Genomic DNA, 19,411 nt, shown 5'->3' with positions numbered 1-19,411 from the left:
AATTTTTTTAAGTAGTACTGGAAAGACAGTGAAGGTTTTGAGACACTAAAACTAAAAACATGTTACGATTGAGACCCGGAGTCTCCTACAGATAATTTAAAGAGAAATAAGATATCTTTCTAGCAAAAGTTGAGATCATTCATGCTCAGAGATGAAGAGACAGAAGAGAGAATCTTTCCTATTTCTTTTAAATGTAATGAGTGTATTAAGATGATACTCATTCATGCATCTCAGTAGCACCACTTGGGAAAATTACTTAATATCTTTCCATTTGGTTTCTTCATCTGTAAATGTAGGAATGTTTAGCCCAGAGGGCCATTATAAAGATGAAAGGAGGTCATTCGTTTGGTTATTTAACAAATACTTATTTATTTATTGAGTGTCTATTGTGTTAGATACTGTTCTGAGTTCTGAGTTCTAGGGACAAAGCATTGAACAAGGAGGACCAGGGCCCTGCAATGAGAAAGTTGACATGCTAGGGGAAGAGACAGACAAACAAGCAAAGTAACAAGTACATAAGAAAACAGTATGATAAGTATGGTAAGAAATAGGAAACACAGGGCTGGGTGTAATGGCTCAAACCTGTAATCCCAGCACTTTGGGAGGTTGAGCCAGGAGGATTGCTTGAGGCCAGGAGTTCAAAACCAGCCTAGGCAAAATAGCAAGACCCCATCTCTACAAAAACAAAGAAAAAGAAGAAGAAAAGAAATAGAAAACATAGTGGTGCAGTGTGATTGAATCTCACCTCTGAGGAGGTGACATAAAAGCTGAAGCCTGAATGATCAGGGGAACCAGCCCCATGAAGATCTAGGAAAAGGAAAAGGGCAATTTAGGCAGAAAGAAGAGCAAACTGGGCTGGGTGCCGCAGTTCATGCCTGTAATCCCAGCACTTTGGGAGGCTGAGGTGGGTGGATTGAGGTTAGGAGTTCGAGATCAGCCTGGCCAACATGGTGGAACCCTGTCGCTACTAAAACTACAAAAATTAGCCTGGCATGGTGGCAGGCACCTGTAACCCCAGCTACTTGGGAGGCTGAGGCAGGAGAATCGCTTGAACCTGGGAGGTGGAGGTTGCAGACAGCCGAGATTGCACCACTGCACTCCAGCCTGGGCAATAGAGCGAGACTCAGTCTCAAAAAAGAAGAAGAAAAAAAAAGCAAACTAGGCACATACATGTTTTTGGTTTTTTTATTGAAGCTATATTATTATTTACAGAAAAGGGAACAGACAACATCCCTTCAAACTCTTTCATATAAATTAGCTTTCATCACATTAAGCAGAAAGCATATAAATCACCATGCATAGTTGTGTGCCCACTACATGCCTTTTCCTAAGCTCTTAAAATAGCAAGATTTTTATTCTTTCTCCTAATTTTGCAGTCTTTCCACCAGGATATTACTTTCTTCCCCAACTGCTAAAATTGTATGTCTAGTCACAGAGCCCAAGTATTGAACAGATGTGCCACATCTATTACACCTGAAGAAGAATTGACGAATGTTGAAAAATGCAGAGACAAACATAATCTTCACTTACTTTCATTTCATCAGCAAAACCAATGGGAGCAATGGTTGGAAACCTTCTCAAGCACAGTTCTATTGATCAAAAGGCTGATTCTCTTCTTCTTTTTTGTTTTCTATGAAGGGGAGAAATTTACATACTTTGATGATTTATAACAGATTACAAATGTATGTAAAAGCTGCTAATTTTCGTACATTTTCACTTTGGAAGTGGTATGTAGAAACCCGAGAAAAGGCAGTTTGACTAGATTGTGAGTGTGCATATCTTCAAAGGCAGTTATCGTTAAAAAAAATTCTGCATACCTGAAACTGAATTTATTTTCTACTTCAAGTCTTCTCTTCCTTACTTCTGATTTTCCTCTAACTGTTAATGGTATCATTTGTTTCCCAGAGAGCCATAATCCAACTTCAAAGTCACCTTTGATCCTTCTAGCTCTGTAAGCCTTGCCACTGGTCAGTTTGAAGTCTCTGAAATGTGTCTCCTGTAAATTACCTCATTCTTCTTCCCAGAGTCATGGCCTTAGTTCAGACCCATCCACCAAGGGGCTCCCAGTTGCAGATGGCCCATTAGAAAGCACTTGTAGACCTCTTATCTTCAGTTTCTTCTCTCCCCAAACCATCCAGATATTGTACTGCCATGTTGATCCTCCTCCAACCCATTTATAACCTTGTCATTGCCTTCTCACATATATTCAAAGGCCCCTCATGCCTTACAAATAAAGTTCAGATTATTTTTTCTAGTTCTGAAGGTTCTCTAGGGTCTGGAACAAGAATATCTTTTCAGCTTTGTTTGGCTTCAGAAATTCCAAGCCTTACCAAATTCTTCTCCAAAGGCTTTGTGCATTCCCGTCTTTGTCTGAAACAATTCTCCTCCCATTCCCAGACATCCTATATATCCTTTACATGTAAGTGAAATATCATGTCATGCACAAAGCCTTCACTAAGATAAAAATTGAGTTTTTTTCCCCTTTTGGTGAGTGAGAAATGTGTAAATTTGAAATAAACCTGGAGATAGAAAAACTAACCTTTTAAAATGTTACCTTCAAGTTTTAAAAATTTGAAATCTTTCCTTGCTTTAGTTCCTTGTGCTTTCTGTTTGTATGGGATTATCGTAAATGATGTAAGTTCAAATACTTACTTTTCTTGTTTCTTTGATAATTGGAAACATCCATGATTGAGAACCTGGTTTCACTGCCTTCATATTTTACTACCTTGTGTCCTCGTTCTGCCGCTTGGGACATTCCCTTTTGAGTAAACTGTTTGCAGCGTTCTTAAGAGTAAGACTTGTTTCAAAACTTTCCTGAGTGACTGTAGGAAAATTTTCTGGGGAAGACAAATATACTATGTATTATAAAACATAAAATGTGAGTGGCCATCTGGGAAGAAAAAATAAAAACTAAGAAAAGGGGGTGAGGGCACATGCTTTGGAATTCAGTTCTCAACTTGCAATACTTTTTGCTTATGTGCAGGTCTTGTTGCTTTTTCTTTAGTTCATCACCCAGGACAGCTCCTTGACAACCTTCAAAGGAAGACCCTGTGGATGGCTCTGAGTCCTGGGAGCAAACATGCCTACCAAGACCAGGAAGCAGTCCCTATATGAGGCTTCCTTCTGAGTGTGGCTATCACACTTCTATAACCAGGAGCTCTTAGCTATGATTGCACGTTTGCTTAAGATGAGGCAGGCTGTTTGTGATTGTTGCCCTTTGGGACTCTTTCCTTTGTAATTTTTATTGTGTTTCTGAGTGTCTTTATTTTATCCTCTAGACTTTCTCTAGACACCTCTACCAGCTTTCAGACCCCTTTAACACACACACATACACATATTCACTACAGCCTCCCTAAGGTAACTATCTGGGTATTCTGTTGACATTAACCTTTTATCTCTCACAAAATGTGGTTCCCTTGCATTGTTTCTTGGCTGGTAAACTGTATCTCAGGGCTGTACAACTAGGAATCCTAACTTTCTACTGCATTAATATGTCAACCAATATATGACCCCCTGCTAAATGCTTGAGAGTGCATTAGGCTCTGTGCCTATTTATATTTTGATGTAATCTTTGTCAAAAAGAAGCTAAAAATCTAGTTGAGTAAATAAAGCATAGCTGCCCCAAATCTTTGATGACCAAACCTAGGAATGACACAGACATCAAGTTCTATTTTCCCGGTAAATTGGACTGGGAAAATTGAACTTGATTGTGCAACTTGAAATCAGGAAGTTATCAAACTGCCTGTAATCTTCTCAAAAGGCAAGGTTGATCTGGTATATCTCTCAAAACTCAAAATATTCACAACCTTTGAAACAAACATTCTATTTGTAGGAATTTATCATTCAGTTATATCTATATTGCTTTATAAAGCCAGTGTACTTTACAAAAATATATGTGCAAAGAGGTTCACTACTGCTTTAATAAAAGAAAATAAAGAAATATAATACATATGAACAGGGAACTAATTACTATAAATTATGGAGCATTCACAAACAGAATACTATTCAGCCATTAAAAAATGAGACAAAGCCAGGTACAGTGGTGCATGCCTGCAGTCCCAGCTATGCAGGAGGCTGAAGCGGGAGGATCACTTGAGCTCAGGAGTTCAAGACCAACCTGGGCAACATAGAGATACCTCGTCTCTTAAAAAAAAAATGAGATAAATCTAAGTACACAAATATGTCCTACATAGAGGTAAGCTCTTTATATGTATGAACTCATTTAATGTTCATAACAACCCTACGAGACAGGTTGAGATAGGTACTGGTAGTATTCTCCCTACAAGTGTGATAACTAAGGCTCAGAGAAGTCAAGAGATTTGCCCAAGTGCACACAGTTATTGGAGGTGAATCAGGATTCAACTGAGATAGTCTGCCTCCTGAGGTGGTATCTTCCAACAATTATTACCTAAGGAGTGGGACTGAGGAGTCCAGAGTTAAGTGGTAGATGGGGAGGAGGACTTTCGTTTTTGTACTGTTTGAATCTGTGTACTAGGTACATTAGTTTGGTAATTAAAAAGTTAATTTTTAAAGACATGCTGGATGTCTTCATTTTCTATTTGCCAGGTATCACACAGGAAAAATGTGAAAACAAGATGATAAAATTAATAGGTTTAGTTCTACATACAGTGCTAAAAATATTTTTTCTTATTAAGTAATGTGTAAGAACTTAATAAATACATTTAGCATTGAATTTCCTAAACAGTGTTGAGTGCCTGCCATTTATACTGTACTGTCATACTGTCATACATACCCTGATTTTCAAATGTACCATTTGTATGTAGTACTATGTTAACTCTCAAAAGAGTTTCATAATCTCATATATCTTCAGGCTCCTTAAGGTAAAATCATGTAATCAACTGAGTGACCCTGATTTGATTTATTTGGGGACTAAAAATCTCATTAGCCTCTTGTAGCCATTGGGTAAAATTAGAAAGGCAGGCCAAATTCTGACTTTCCTTTACAATCAGAAAATGGTGAATTCCCCAGACCCCGTGCTCTATCTAAATGATACTGTGATTCTAATTCTAAAGATTTCTACTGGTACAATTTTCATTATGGAATAATGCTCAAACTTCTATTCAAGTGTTTCTTACAATGCAGTATCACCATTTGTCATCTATCTACTCTCCTGGCAAGCCTTAGATCTACTCAAGAACAACAGGGCTTCTATTAATCTTTGTATCTGTAACACCTAGGCTAGAATTTCATAATTATTTGATGTATAATGAATTTTATATGGCTTGTTAATGTTGTATCTTCTTATAAATCAGACATTCTGCTCCAGTCACTCTATAATAAACACCCATCAAAAAACAGATACCTGGCTGGGCGCGGTGGCTCACACCTGTAATCCCAACACTTTGGGAGGCTGAGGTGGGTGGATAACTTGAAGTCAGGAGTTTGAGACCAGCCTGGCCAACATGGTGAAACCCCGTCTCTACTAAAAATACAAAAATTAGCCAGGCGCGGTGGCGGGCTCCTGTAATCCCAGCTACTTGGGAGGCTGAGGCAGGAGAATCACTTGAACCTGAGAGGCAGAGGTTGCAGTGAGCTGAGATGGTGCCATTGCACTCCAGCCTGGGCAACAAGAGTGAAACTCTGTCAAAAAAAAAAAAAAAAACAAAACCCAGATACTTTATTAATACATTTGGACAATAATAATTGGCATAAAGTTTGCAGGAAGAAATGCCGGGAAATACAGTTGAATCAAAACAACCCTCACTTCGGGTACACACATGTATATATTTTCAAACTTCTTCTACTTCATCATTATTTATTAATTCTTACAAAAGGCTCCAGAAGTCTTTCTCTTGTCCTTTTCTTTGATATTTTGTGATAAGTGACTTCAATTACAAATTACCCTCAAAACACTTAATCAACCTTATAGTTGAATGTTTTTCCCATTGTTAAAAAAATCCCTCCATCTCACTCCATTCCCAATTTATCTGAAAATCATTATTGGCCGGGCACGGTGGCTCACACCTGTAATCCCAGCACTTTGGGGGGCCAAGGTGGATGGATCACCTGAAGTCAGGAGTTTAAGACTAGCCTGGCCAACATGGTGAAACCTCGTCCTACTAAAACTACAAAAATTAGCTGGGTGTGGTGGCAGGTGCCTGTAATACCAGCTACTTGGGAAGCTCAGGCTGGAGAATTGCTTGAACCCGGGAGATGGAGGTTGCAGTGAGCCGAGATCATGCCATTGCACTCCAGCCTGGGCGACAAGAGCAAAACTCTGTCTCAAAAAAAAGAAAAGAAAAGAGAAGAGAAGAGAAGAGAAGAGAATCATCATTATTATTTTTACTGCTACTAGAAGATAAATTTTTAAAATAATTTGTTTATATGCATATAATTCATATATTATACATAATGCATATATACATATATGCACATATTATATGAATATAATATTTAATTTATTACTTATATACATATATGTATATAATATTTAATTTATAACTTATGAATGTTCCATTCTGCCCTGGCCTCTTTAGTAGAAGCCACCTGTCCTCCTTGATTTTCTCTACAAGTCTTAACGACATATCTCTGTCGTAAAGCCACTCAGTCTCCTTTTATACCAACTTAGTCTGCTTCTGCCATGTTCTGCCCTTTGTTTTCTTCCTAAACCCACTCAGTGCTGACCTGGCTCCACTTCTGTCCTCCCAAGCTTTGCATCACTAATACCTGTCATAAGAACACTGACAACCTCTAGGGGAATAAGTGAAAGAAGACTAGAGCCTAATTAATACGTGAAAGGAAAGTAAGCCTTGGGGGGCCGAAAATCACTAAGCTAAAGGGAAAAGTCAATCTGGGAACTGCTTAGGGCAAACTTGCCTCCCATTCTACGCAAAGTCATCCCTCTGCTCACTGAGATAAATGCATATCTGATTGCCCTCCCAGGAAAGGCTCATCAGAAACTTAAAAGAATGCAACCTGTGTCTCTTACCTACCTGTGTCCTGGAAGCCTCCTTCCTGCTTGAGCTGTCCTGCCTTTCCGGACTTAACCAATGTACATCTTACATATATTAATTGATATCTCATGTCTCCCTAAAATGTATAAAACCAAGCTGTGCCCCGACCACCTTGGGTACATGTCATGAGGACCCCCTGAGTGAGGCTATGTCATGGGCGTGTGTCCTCAACCTTGGCAAAATAAACTTTCTGAATTAACCTCTCTCAGATATTTGGGCTTCACAAATATCACTACTGTGTTTCCCCAAAGCAACTAATATATTGTGAACACCTAAGAATAAAGTAAATAGATTATGTTTTCTGAGGCTGTCCTATTTATTAATTGATTTATTAAATTTAAAATGTATTGTCTGTACAATGCGAAGCCATATAAATTCCTATTTGACCAAGACAGAGAATAAGACCAAAAACTGACTAACCAATCAAGCTAAACAGAATACATAAGACATTGGGGAAAAAAAGAGTCAAATAGGCTGTGGTTCTTCCCCCGAGAGTTATAGTCTAGTAGAGAAGGCCACCGAATGAGTCATCATATTATAATTGCTAATTGCTATTAATATAGACAGATACTGTCATATGCTGCATAACCACGTTTCTGTCAACGATGGACTGCATATATGATGGTGATCATATAACTATACCATATAGCCTAGGTGTATGGTAAGCTATACCAGCTAGGTTTGTGTAAGCATACTCTATGATGTTCACACAGTGACAAAATCGCCTAAGGACACATTTCTCAGAACATACCCCTGTCCTTAAGCAGCACTTGGCTATATCATGGGCATCTAGAGAAAGAACATCTAATTGGAAGGGTGTGCAATGAAAGTTGTTTAAAGATTAATTTTTTTGAGTTTTTGTTAATTTTTAACCAGCACCATGTTTTTACAGCATTAGTGCAAGTGTCCCTGATATAGTTTTATTTTGCATGTTTTATATAATATTTATAGTATAAATATTAGAATGAATATACCCCACTGCAGTTTTTCCCTCAACACTCTGTTTTGATATTTATTCATGTTGTTACATATAGCTCTAGTTCATTTGTTTTAAATGCTGATGGAATCCTGTTGTATGAACACAGCACATATTATTTGTGTAACTTGGCCAATGAACATTTGAGTAGTTTCTACACTTTGTGTCTTTGTGCTTGTTGCTTTGGTTGAACGGAAGTTTTTAATTTTAATTTTTAAAGTTTTTATGGCTTATGCTTTTTGTGCTTATTTAAGAAATCTCTTCCAACTCCGAAGTTCTTGAAGATACCCTCCTCTCCTATATTTTTCTAAAAAGTATAGTCTCCTTTTAATATTTAGTTCTCTGTCTCTCTCTCTCTTTTTTTTTTTTTTTTTTTTTTTTTTTGATATGGAATCTCGCTTTGTCATCCAGGCTAGAGTGCTGTAGTGCGATCTTGGCTCATTGCAACTTCCACCTCCTGGGTTCAAGCGATTCTCCTATCTCAGCCTCCTGAGTAGCTGGGATTACAGGCGTGCACCACCATGCTCGACTAATTTTTGTATTTTTAGTAGAAACAGAGTTTTACCATGTTGGCCAGGCTGGTCTCCAACTCCTGACCTCAAGTGATCTGCCTGCCTCGGTGAGCCACTGCTCCCAGCCTGTCTTTCTCTTTCTATCTCTCTCTCTCTCTCTCCGTGTGTGTGTGTGTGTGTGTGTGTGTGTGTGTGTGTCTATATGCTCACTCCTTCCAATCTACACTTTCCTCTACCTGGTTCTTCAGGTCCCAGTTCAGAAATAGTTCTTGTCCCTGAGCCAGAGGTTACCTTGCTTTAGTTCCTGGTCAAAAAGTGATGTGCCCTACCCTCACTGGTCTCATATCTTTGAAAAAGCTACACATCCACATAAGGACAGAGCACAGCCTGTTGCTTTTCTGAATTGGAAGACATGCTGCTACCTCTGCTGTGGAGCCCAGGCTTGGAGGTCTTCTGGTCCTGTCTGTCTGCAGAAGCTGCTCTGCTGCCACTGCCTGCTCCAGACCAAGCACCCAGGTCTCAGGCTTCAGCCCATTCATTGCTTTATGCTTCTCTCTTGTTTGGATCTAGAGAGATATATATCTTGCTTTGGAGCCCTGCTGTTTCTTTTTGCTTTTTTGAAGATATATTTTCTGTGTGTTTGGAGAAGAAATAGTTCATCAAAGCAAAAACTTTTAGCACTATTCTGACCTGAACTCTTTAGTTCTCTTTATGGAAGAGTTAAAAAAAAAAAAAAAAAAGAGTAGGAGTTAGCTAGATCGAGAAGGCCTTTGAGAGGAAATTGCAGATGAAAGGAAGAGTTTGTGTGAATGCACAGAGACCAGAATAAGAAGGTTTTTGGAAATGCAAAACACTTCGGTATGACAGTAGCAAAGAAGGCATATAGGGAGAGGGGCAGCAAAAACCCTAGAGGGTAGGAGCAGTATGACGCAGAAGGTTTTTGTGCCTCCCACAGCCCAGCAACTGCCACTTCTCTAAAACACACAGGAAAGACCCGAAGAACTGCACAATGAAGAAGAGAAAGAAGGCAAAAGCAAACATAATAACTCTATAGAGAACATCACAGATTTCAAAACATAATCACATCAATCAAATAAGGTGAATGGTGCTGATGTCATCATGGCCATTCAAGAAACAAGAAAACTGAGACTCAAGGAGTTTAAGTGATGAACTAGAATTGAAACCCTAATCCTCCTTTGCCTCGTCTCTTGTTCTTTTTGTCAGTTACAATTCAGAGTGTATATACATACAGCAGAAAGACTGCCCACCATGAACATACCTTAGCCAAGGCAATAAAATAAAAAACGGTTTGCATAGAAACACATTTTTTGGTGAATTCCTTGAATCCACTTTTGTGTCTCTTCCTCTACTTGTCTCTCATTCTATGCTCTGGATTGAAATTCATATAATCCATTATACTTGTTTACTTTATGATACAAAAGGCTGAAAAGGCTCAATGTTCTATCTACTCTTCCAAAATTGGCATTTTCACTAGAACAAAGAAAATAAATTTCAATGGTACAAGTTCTGATAATACTAGCCTACAGAGGGTTTGCATTTGAGCAAAAGCTCCTCACCAATGTTCTCCAAGTCACGGGACCCAGATAACTTTGTGTTCTTACATATGAGGACTAACTTGCCTTAGAAATAGTGAAGATTTGAACCTAATTAACTTATAATGAACTCAATTATAAGTGCCTCAAATTAGAAGTTAGTAGCTCTCTTAACTAAACTACTTACTGAAGTTTTACATGTAGTTCTGTTAATGGTCACCCATTTACTCAACAAATACTCCAAATTAATAGGTTAATAAATTTACTATAACATGAAAATATTGTTTAAGGGCTGATATAGAGCTAGAAAATGTAATTTCCCCCCAGCTTCTACAACTGAAGAAATGTAATTATTGATCAATCAACACTTATTTCTGAAATTCAATAACACCACTAACCTACTAAAAAAGCAGAATAGTGAAGAGGCTAAGACCAGTTCTTTCAGATCACAGACTTAACCTAGTTTTGCAGAATTTGTACTTCATTGTTCTTTCTATTCTCTGATATCAACTTAAGTTCTATTTGAGTAATTATATAGTTATCTTTCCTCCCTCAAAGGATAGTTTGAAAAACCTATATTCTCATACTCCTAGTGTGTCTATACCATCCCTAAAAACTGCTTTTATAATTCTTACATATCTGGGCAAATGGAGAGGGAGGATTTTAGTAACTTCACTTAGTAAGATGTTCCCATCGTCATAAGAGAGCAATTTGAAAGCTTCCACGTAAAATATGTCTTCTCCCTATTTTCTCATCCATAATACAAAGAGAAATGTGACTTTAAATTCAACAGTAAGTCATGATCTTTTATTATTCCTCCACATTCTTAAAGAGTAATAAATACTATGTTCCTCCCCTATAATGACAGAAAAAATCCAATTCCTAAAGGTATACCTTTAAGCAAAGTAATCACTGCTGCTATTTTCCTCTGATACTAATGAACAATAATCCAACCCAGAACTAAATTGGAGCTTAGCAAATGCATGCTTATCATACAAGTAATACTTTGGTATAAGTTTATAAGAGCGTATTTCAAACTGAAAATGCTTCACCTAAATATCTTGGGTGGGAAAGGTGAGTATAAATAGTGGTAAACTGTGTTTGTTATTCTTCCAGGTTTTTAGGGTGTGGGATATACAAACTCTTTCACTATTACAAGTCTTCCATGACAGCCAGGGAGGACCAGGAGACATGCAGATTTACTCTATGATATATGATGCCAATCATGGCATGCTTATTACGGGTAAGTGTACCCAATTAATGTCAAATGAAACTCATGTCTTGATTTTTAACCTTTTAATTTAAACTAGCACTTGAGCACTAACTACAAGGAAAACAAAACTAGAAGGGTAATTTATCAAACCATGATTCGTGACAGTAGATATTTAATTCAATTCTGCTCTTTCCTATATATTTCTGTGGCTGGATGAATGAAATGTGTAACTGCACTTTTCTGAAAATACCAGGTTGGTTATTGCTTTAAGTTCTTGAACCTAGGAAGAAAGTTCTGTTTGAGTAATTCTATAGTTATCATTCCTCCCTGAAAGGATAGTTTTAATAATCTGAAAACACCAGGTTATTGCTTTAAGTTCTTGGACCTAGGAAGAAATGCCTGGGCTAAGCAAAGAAGTGGGATGTATGTAACTTGTTGCTATGTATAGGGCAAATCCAGCTCACACACACAGCTCTGTTTTGACTCTGGAGCAGGAATATGATCCTATTTTACAGCGGCTGCACCAGCGTACCGAGTCAATGCCCCTTTTCTGCAGTGAGGAAATTTGGGCCCATGCCATTCTGATAACGAGTCACTACTCAGTAGGAAAAGTGCTGACACCTTCACCAGCCTTTGCCTCTCGACGAAGACCAATGGAGAGTGAGGATAGAGTCCCAGTGCTGATGCCAACAGATTTGTTGCTGATTTTTCTTGTGGCCTCTTAGAGAGACATGCCTACTAAAGAAACAAGGGGCCCTGCTAGACATCTAGGTTGAGCACTTTTTATATGCATACCTTTAGGCTTCAGGATAAAAATGCATTATATTAATAGTAGGTCCTCCTTCTAGAAGACAAAATGAGTGAATTTCCTAAGCATTTTCCCACTGGCCAGCTGCTTTGAGTTCCTGCGGGATTAATTAAGGCAGGGAAGAGGTTGGTGCTATCTCTGCTGGTGGAGAATGTAATTATTTTTGACATTCAGTGTTTTTATTTCCTGGATTAGGAGTGAACTAGCACTTCATACTTGATAAAGAACTTTCCACATTATAAAACAGGACTTAGTTTTAGTTGTAAACACCTATTCTCTGTTTTACCTCCTCTAAAAAGAACATACTAATGACTATAAGCAAATTTTCTCTCAGTGCCCCAATTTGCATGTTTGATTACTAGGCTTAGCATTTCCATCCCATTTATCATCATAGTCACTAAGGACTCAAATAGTAAGGCAAAGAAGAAAAAGAAAAAGAAGACAGAAAAATCAAGATTTCTTCCCAATTTTGTATCATTCTGATAGCACCTCTGTTTGCAAAAATATAAAGCTCTGTGTATTGTTCAATCACCAAAATTGCAGACACTTACTGCAACCATGAACTTGACATCAGAATTACATGAAGCTTATGTCTAGGATTTTAATTCATTCTTTGATTCAAATGAAGCAGCCATCAGTCCTCTAAATCCCAATGACAGTAGCACCACGTTCTAGAAATGCTTTGTAGAGTATGTTGTTGCTGCTGTCACTGTTGTTATCATTATTACTTTTATTAAGACAACTACCATTACAATCATCTATTTTTTTATTTGATCTGCACAGCCACCATATGAGGTAGTAATTATTTTTTCTATTTTATAAATGGATAAACTGAATCTCAAACAGCCCAGCTGACTAGTGGCAGGACACAAGGTTAAAACATAGAACTGAGATTCAATATCAGAGCTTCTAACTCTGGACTCCACATTCTTTCTCAGCACTGCATCATTTCTATAGCAGCAGTGTAACTAGCCAAAAAGTAGAAGATTGCCAGTTTTCCATAAGCATATCAAGATTTGTTGACGTCCATTCTGAATGAAGTCAGTTACTGTCACTGTAATGAAAAGGATCTACCAAAAGGTCCAAGTATGATTTGACAGTCTGGTTACTGTATTCTGCTCACATTTCCATGTTAAGGTATCTGAACTGAGAAATACAACCAGATGAGCCATCTCAGTCCGTATTTACACATGAACAGGTTTTATCTTAAAATTTAAACACTTCAGAGAGTGTTTAGTAACTCCTGTTGAAACTTCTCCTAAAGTTGAGAATTCTTTGGAGAAACTTCAGAAACTCAATGCAAAATCTGCCTTATTAACTTAATCTTTACATCGATAAAATCAGGAAGAAATTTCAGTTTTGCTTGAGCCACAGGAATGCTCTGAGATTCTTTTTTTTTTTAATCTTGATTTTTATTTTTTTGAGAAGGAGTCTCGCTCTGTCGCCCAGGCTGGAGTGCAATGGCGTGACCTCGGCTCACTGCAACCTCCCTCCCGGGTTCAAGTGATTCTCCTGCCTCAGCCTCTCGAGTAGCTGGGATTACAGGCACCCACCACCATGCCCGGCTAATTGAGATTCTTATTAATATTTCTAGACATTACACTAAAACAGAGCTGCAGTTAATTTTGATACTTAAATCATACTTAGAAAAATGCAAGTAAAGCATACCTGCTCCTCATCTACTTCTACTTTACAGTGGTGATTTAGAAATTAATCTTATTTTATATTGATGTTGCAAGCACTGGCTTGTGATCATTCTCATTTGTTACATTTAATAAGACCATGTTTACAGAGTGCTTTATCAATTTATTGGTTGAAAGGGGCTCTCTAACAATAAATTTCCACCACTAAGTGGAGGCTAACCTTCAGCAGAAAGCTGGTCATCACCATTATTGCTGTGCAACAGATGGAGAGGCATGCTGCAGGCACAATAAAAGAGAGAAGTGGACTGTGAAATGTAGGAAAATGAGGTTCACTAAAAAGGATACCAATGAAGTCCAAATGGCCTGCACTTGAAAAATAATCCAGTCCAAAATGAATGCTTTTCTGTGGCTGAATTGTATGTGCTTTATCTGTCAAAAATGTTCTAGAATAAATGAAAATATTCTCACCTCATTACATTTCCTAGGCATTGATTGATATTGCTAATCTCACTGTTTGGCTGTTTCCAAACCCAACTGCTTGGCTGAAACCCTTTGTGATTAGAAACTTCTGATATTGCGTATTTATGAGATTCTTACTTCTATTCCAGGATCTAGTGTTATGGACATGTATCCTTTGACTAGGATGATACAAGATACAAAACAGGTTCCTCACACTCATGAACGAGAAATCAATGTCATGCTTTACAACAAATATTTTCATCAAGTACTCACTATCTGCTCTGAATCCATAATTAGGGTAAGTACCTATTGGCTTTTCAAACAGAAAAAAGGCAATGCAGATATAATTTTCTGTTCTTAAAATAAATCGAGTGATTAAGCAAATGTAGCGGCACATACGATGAGACAATACATTAGAATGATTTTTAAGCTTCCATGAGTACGTGAAACACAAGCGTTTTAATTAAGCCAGTTCAGACTGCTTGCCATCAACCCACATGCTCAATTGAATAAACACGGCTAGTTTTCACAATCAAAATAGGAATTTTAAGGGAAATATATCAAGGAGACAGAACCAGTCTGCATTTTGATTTTTTTAAAGGAGTACGGGAAGAGGATTTATGTTAAGAAGGAAGGGGAATAAATTTATAGGTGTTTACTGTAACCCCTGTAGATTCAGAATACGTACCAAGAGCTTTAAATCTCTGTGATCTGCTTTAATCTTCACAACAGTTCTCTGTGAACAGATAAAGAGTTTTTATTTTAAAGACGAGGAAACTAGGGCTTAGAGAGATCAAGCAACATAGCTGGCATAAGCATGAGGGCTGGAATATGAACCCAAGTTTTTCTGATGTAAGCTCCCATGCCCTTTCTGCTGCATTCCTCCAGCCCAGCTGCCAGAGGTATTTGAACCACAGCAACTCCATCTTGAATGAGGCTGGGTAAAATGAGGCTGAGAGCTACTGGGCTGCATTCCCAGATGGTTAAGGCATTCTAAGTGACAGGGTGAGACAGGAGGTTGGCACAAGATACAGGTCATAAAGACCTTGCTGATAAACCAAGTTGCAGTAAAGAAGCCCGCCAAAACCCACCAAAACCAAGATGGCGACGAGAGTGACCTCTGGTCATCCTCACTGCTACACTCCCACCAGCACCATGACAATTTACAAATGCCATGACAACGTCGGGAAGTTACCCTACATTGTCTAAATAGGGGAGGCATGAAGAATTCACCCCTTGTTTAGCATGTCATCAAGAAGTAACCATAAAAATGGGCAACCAGCAGCCCTAAGGGGTTGTTTATGGAGTAGCCATTCTTTGTTCCTTTCCTTTCCTCATAAACTTGCTCTCGCTTTACTCTGTGGACTTGCCTTGAATTCTTTCTTGTGTGAGATCCAAGAACCCTCTCTTGGGAGTCTGGATCAGGACCCCTTTCCCGTAACACGGCCATCACAGCATTTCCTAGAGGCCAGGGGTCCTGGCCATGCTAACCGTGTCCATCATTACGGCCACTGAAGTCATCCGGCAGTGATGGCTGCAGGTGTTTGCTTCAGGTGTTGGTCCTTTCATTTCATGCATGCCCTCCAAAAGGAGACATGTGGACTAGCAGACAGCATTCCTCTGGGGACCCTTCAAATTACCTCTCAGTCTCTGACTTCTGTGATCGTTTGCTGGAGATTTTCTCAAGTGAGAATCTCCTGAGTTCATTGTATTAGTGCGTTTCTGGTAATGCCTAAAGAGAGAGGTAGAGGGAAACGAAAGCTGAAACCTGTCCTGCTTTTGTGCAATCAGTATTTTGTGCAGTCACCAATTATGGGGAAAATGTCATCCCTGTGTGGGAAAAAAGAGTGGGAGGACTACATGAAGGTGAGTTTTCATGCCGGGTTGGTTGGAGAGGGATCACACTGCAGGCCAGGAGATGGGTGACCCCTGAGACCCATTCATGCAATGACCCACATTTCCCTTTCTCCTTTAAGAACCCTGTCTGTAATCAGGGACACGCAGAGGTTAAAAGTACGGACTCTAGGGCCAGACTGACTTCACTCAAATCCCAGCTCTACCACTTCCCGGCAAGTGGCCCTTCATTATCAGGCCCCCAGACTATCTCATCAGCTCCATCCCCTCCACACTCCCCCTCTTACCCAGCTAAAGTGGCTTGCTTTCCATTCCCTGGAGGAAAGATGAACTTTCTCACCCCTGGCACTTTGCATATGCTGTCCTCTCCGCCACAATACCTAGAGTGCAATCATTCTGTGTTGCCAGTTCAGTGCTGTCACTAACTGGCAGTGCAATTTACATCTGAACACGGCAACTCCATGAAGGAGAGACTCAGACAGAAAATCTGCAGGTCTAAGTCCTCTACTGTGTTTCCAGAGAGAGATAATGATGACTCTTGAGTCTTGACATGTCTCTAGAATTTCTGATTACACCCATCCTAATTACACAGATGGCCTCCTCTGAGGTCAGTCTCTTTCTCTCTGTCTCTCTATTTCTCTATGTGTATGTGTCTCTCTCTCCCATTCTCTCTCTCACTGGGCTCATGTCTCTAGTCAGAACATTCCTAGGAAAGGTCGGTGAGCTCTTTCCTCAGGGTTCTTCTCTCAGGTCCCATGCTATTAACCACAGATCCTGTCCCATGATCCCTGGATAACTAGGATGAGTGTCACCAGGGAATAAATCCAGTTCATATTTCTTTTGTCTGCTGAGCTTACAATTGTTCCATTTCTAACCTTGCTTCAGGCTTACAGTACCAACTGACCACTTCTTCCATGGCCAGGTGCTGCCTGGAATAGAGTCCCTGCCTGTCTCAGCCCCTACATTTGCAGCAGACACAGTGACTATTAAATGCACTTTATCTTTTAGAACTTTCTTTGATCAAACCAACATTCAGGGCAGAGTGCTAGGAAATGTGTTAGATGTACACAGTTCCATTTTTGAGGCTGTTTTGAATATGATGTAATACTGATGAGAATTGAAGGGCTTCTTCAAACGGATTACTTGATATTTTTGTTCTTTCCCATAGGTATGGGAACTTGAGACTGGGCTCCAAGTATACCAGATTTTAGAACCTCATGGTTTCAATACTGAAGTGACCTCTGCAGCTGTCGATGAAAGTGGATTTCTTTTTGCCACAGGAGCGTATAACGGTCAGACTAACATCCAGAATGTGGCGTCCCTGCTTTAGTGTCCTGAGAATTTCCGCCAAAAACTCTTTCATACTTTAGGGTAGAAGGAGAGCATGAAGCAGGCTGGACTATGTCTGGGTGCCAGTGAAATTCCTGTGCCTGGGGACATAGTGGTAGAGTCCCTTATCTAACAGGCATCAATGTCTTGATATGATGTTAAAAATAATTTCTCACATTGCATTTACATAGTTGCTTTAACAGTTTGCAGAAGTCTTTTGCATATGACATCTCATCTAATCTGTGTTGCACTGACTCATTCTATCGTTCCACTTTTGGGTACCATCAGCCAAGAGACAGACATCGGATTCAGTGCTTGCTAACAATAATTTTACCGACAGTAGATTTCTGGACCAGACAAAACATCCAGCCAACTTTGTCACATTACTCCTATATTGGAATTCTATATTGGCATTGTTCATATGTCTAGCCTTCGTGAGGGCATGTTCCATGCCAAACTTGAGAGGATGCCAGGCCCAGGTTGGGCTAGGCCATTTGATGTGCCTTACGCTATGGAGCACTGGTAGGACTTCCAGGAACTGAAGAGCTACAGACTGCCCTGCCTTTCACCCCACTCACGACATACTAAATGAAAGAACTGCTTTATCTAGACCATATGACCGATTGCATGAGCTACTCTGAATATATTTACCCTAGGCCTATATGCATAAGCCAGTTGATGACTCGAGTGAGCATCCTGATGTGTGAAAGTCTGACTTTTTAAAGTGTGAGCAGATGACAACAGCACGTGAAATAAAATCATGAATGCTGAGTTGATGGGGTATGAATAAATGCAACTGCCCTTCACGTGGATCGGTTCTTGAGAAAGCAGTCTTAACTGTTCCATAAGCACACCCTGCATAGACATGAAATGTGGTTGTTGAAATTCTGAGCAATGTACACAATTATTATCAGGCAGAAGCATTAAACAATTCAATATATGACTGACAATAGTATTGTTTATATGCAAGCAAGCCATATTTTACATTGTTAGTTCTAGAACCTAGAATTCTTTCAGATATTGAGTTTGTCTTCCTCAAAGGTACATACGTTAAATTTATTTTATTGTGTTTATTTATTTGGAGTCAGAGTCTCACTGTGTTGCCCAGGCTGGTCTTAAACTCCTCGCTTCAAGTGATCCTCCCTCCTTGACCTCCCGAGTTGCTGGGATTACAGGAGTGAGCCACTGTGCCAAGCCCTCTCTGTTAAATTGACAGAGATCCAGGACACCCTGGGAAGTGAGATTCTGACTCCCAGAGAAGTTCAAACCACAAGCCACTGGTCTCCTCTCATTACTACCCACCCATCACCTGGGAAAAGCTGAGGAGTACGTCTCTCTGCTCTCTGCTCCACTAAATCTGACTGCCCAAGTCCCAAGGTAGCAGGAAATCTGGACAAGGAGATTGTCCTCTGCATAACCCAGGAATGTATGAGAACACGATAATGTCTTTTAATTGTTTGTGTGACTGTCTTCCTATAATGCCACAGAGTCCTTGAGGATAGGCACTATGATTATTCATTAAATATCCCCAGCTCCTACCACAGTGCTGGGTATATAGGGAGTATTTAATCAATGTTTAATGATGTTCCAACAAATACTGGGGGTGTGAGTGTTGCTGATGGGGAGAACCTGGTGTAGGGGAAGGAAAATAGTGCAGTGAAAACACTCTGGGTGTCGAGCAGGATTTGAGCTGAAGGATAAGAAATGGGGTAGGGTTAAAGGAGGAGAGGAAAAGACCTGTGGTTCACTGGAGTCTGAACCTGAGGTGACCACTATAAAAGCTCATGTGAGAAGAGTATTCTCTACTCTGAGCAATGACCTAGAAATAGGCATTCCACAACTGTACTGTTTATCATCCCTCTGGCCCCTTCCTCCAGGTCCCCCAAAGCAAATGAATGAAGTTAACAATAAAGAAAGTGTCTCCATCCATTTGAGCTGCTACAACGGAATACCATAGAGTGGGTGGTGTTCAAAAAAAAAAGTTTATAGCAGATTTATTGATAATAACCAAAAACTGAAAAAAAAATTTTTTTCAACAGATGACTGGTTAGACAAACTGCAGTAGAACAATACGGTGGAATACTGTAGTT

At 39.4% G+C, this 19,411-nt stretch overlaps 1 protein-coding gene and 1 long non-coding RNA gene across 2 annotated transcripts in view; one reads left to right on the top strand and one right to left on the bottom strand.

The window, feature by feature from the left end:
- Positions 1-19,411, bottom strand: part of LOC129532157 (uncharacterized) — a 190,391-nt gene that overhangs the window by 69,981 nt on the left and 100,999 nt on the right. The window contains exons 5-6 of the long non-coding RNA XR_010134150.1: positions 15,779-15,870; positions 14,827-14,874 (exon numbers count right to left, since the gene is read on the bottom strand). This is a non-coding gene — a long non-coding RNA (uncharacterized lncRNA). The remainder of the gene's footprint in view (positions 1-14,826; positions 14,875-15,778; positions 15,871-19,411) is intronic.
- The window catches only part of WDR64 (WD repeat domain 64), a 149,604-nt gene that overhangs the window by 75,408 nt on the left and 54,785 nt on the right, over positions 1-19,411 (top strand). The window contains exons 11-13 of the mRNA XM_031015516.3: positions 11,132-11,258; positions 14,288-14,436; positions 17,161-17,284. Of these exons, the coding sequence (XP_030871376.3) occupies positions 11,132-11,258; positions 14,288-14,436; positions 17,161-17,284 (400 nt within the window). The remainder of the gene's footprint in view (positions 1-11,131; positions 11,259-14,287; positions 14,437-17,160; positions 17,285-19,411) is intronic.

Source organism: Gorilla gorilla, chromosome 1 (genome assembly GCF_029281585.2).
Source record: "Gorilla gorilla gorilla isolate KB3781 chromosome 1, NHGRI_mGorGor1-v2.1_pri, whole genome shotgun sequence".
Classification (NCBI taxonomy): domain Eukaryota; kingdom Metazoa; phylum Chordata; class Mammalia; order Primates; family Hominidae; genus Gorilla; species Gorilla gorilla.
The sequence above is the reverse complement of the archived record's forward strand: the minus strand, read 5'-3'. Positions and strand labels throughout refer to the sequence as shown.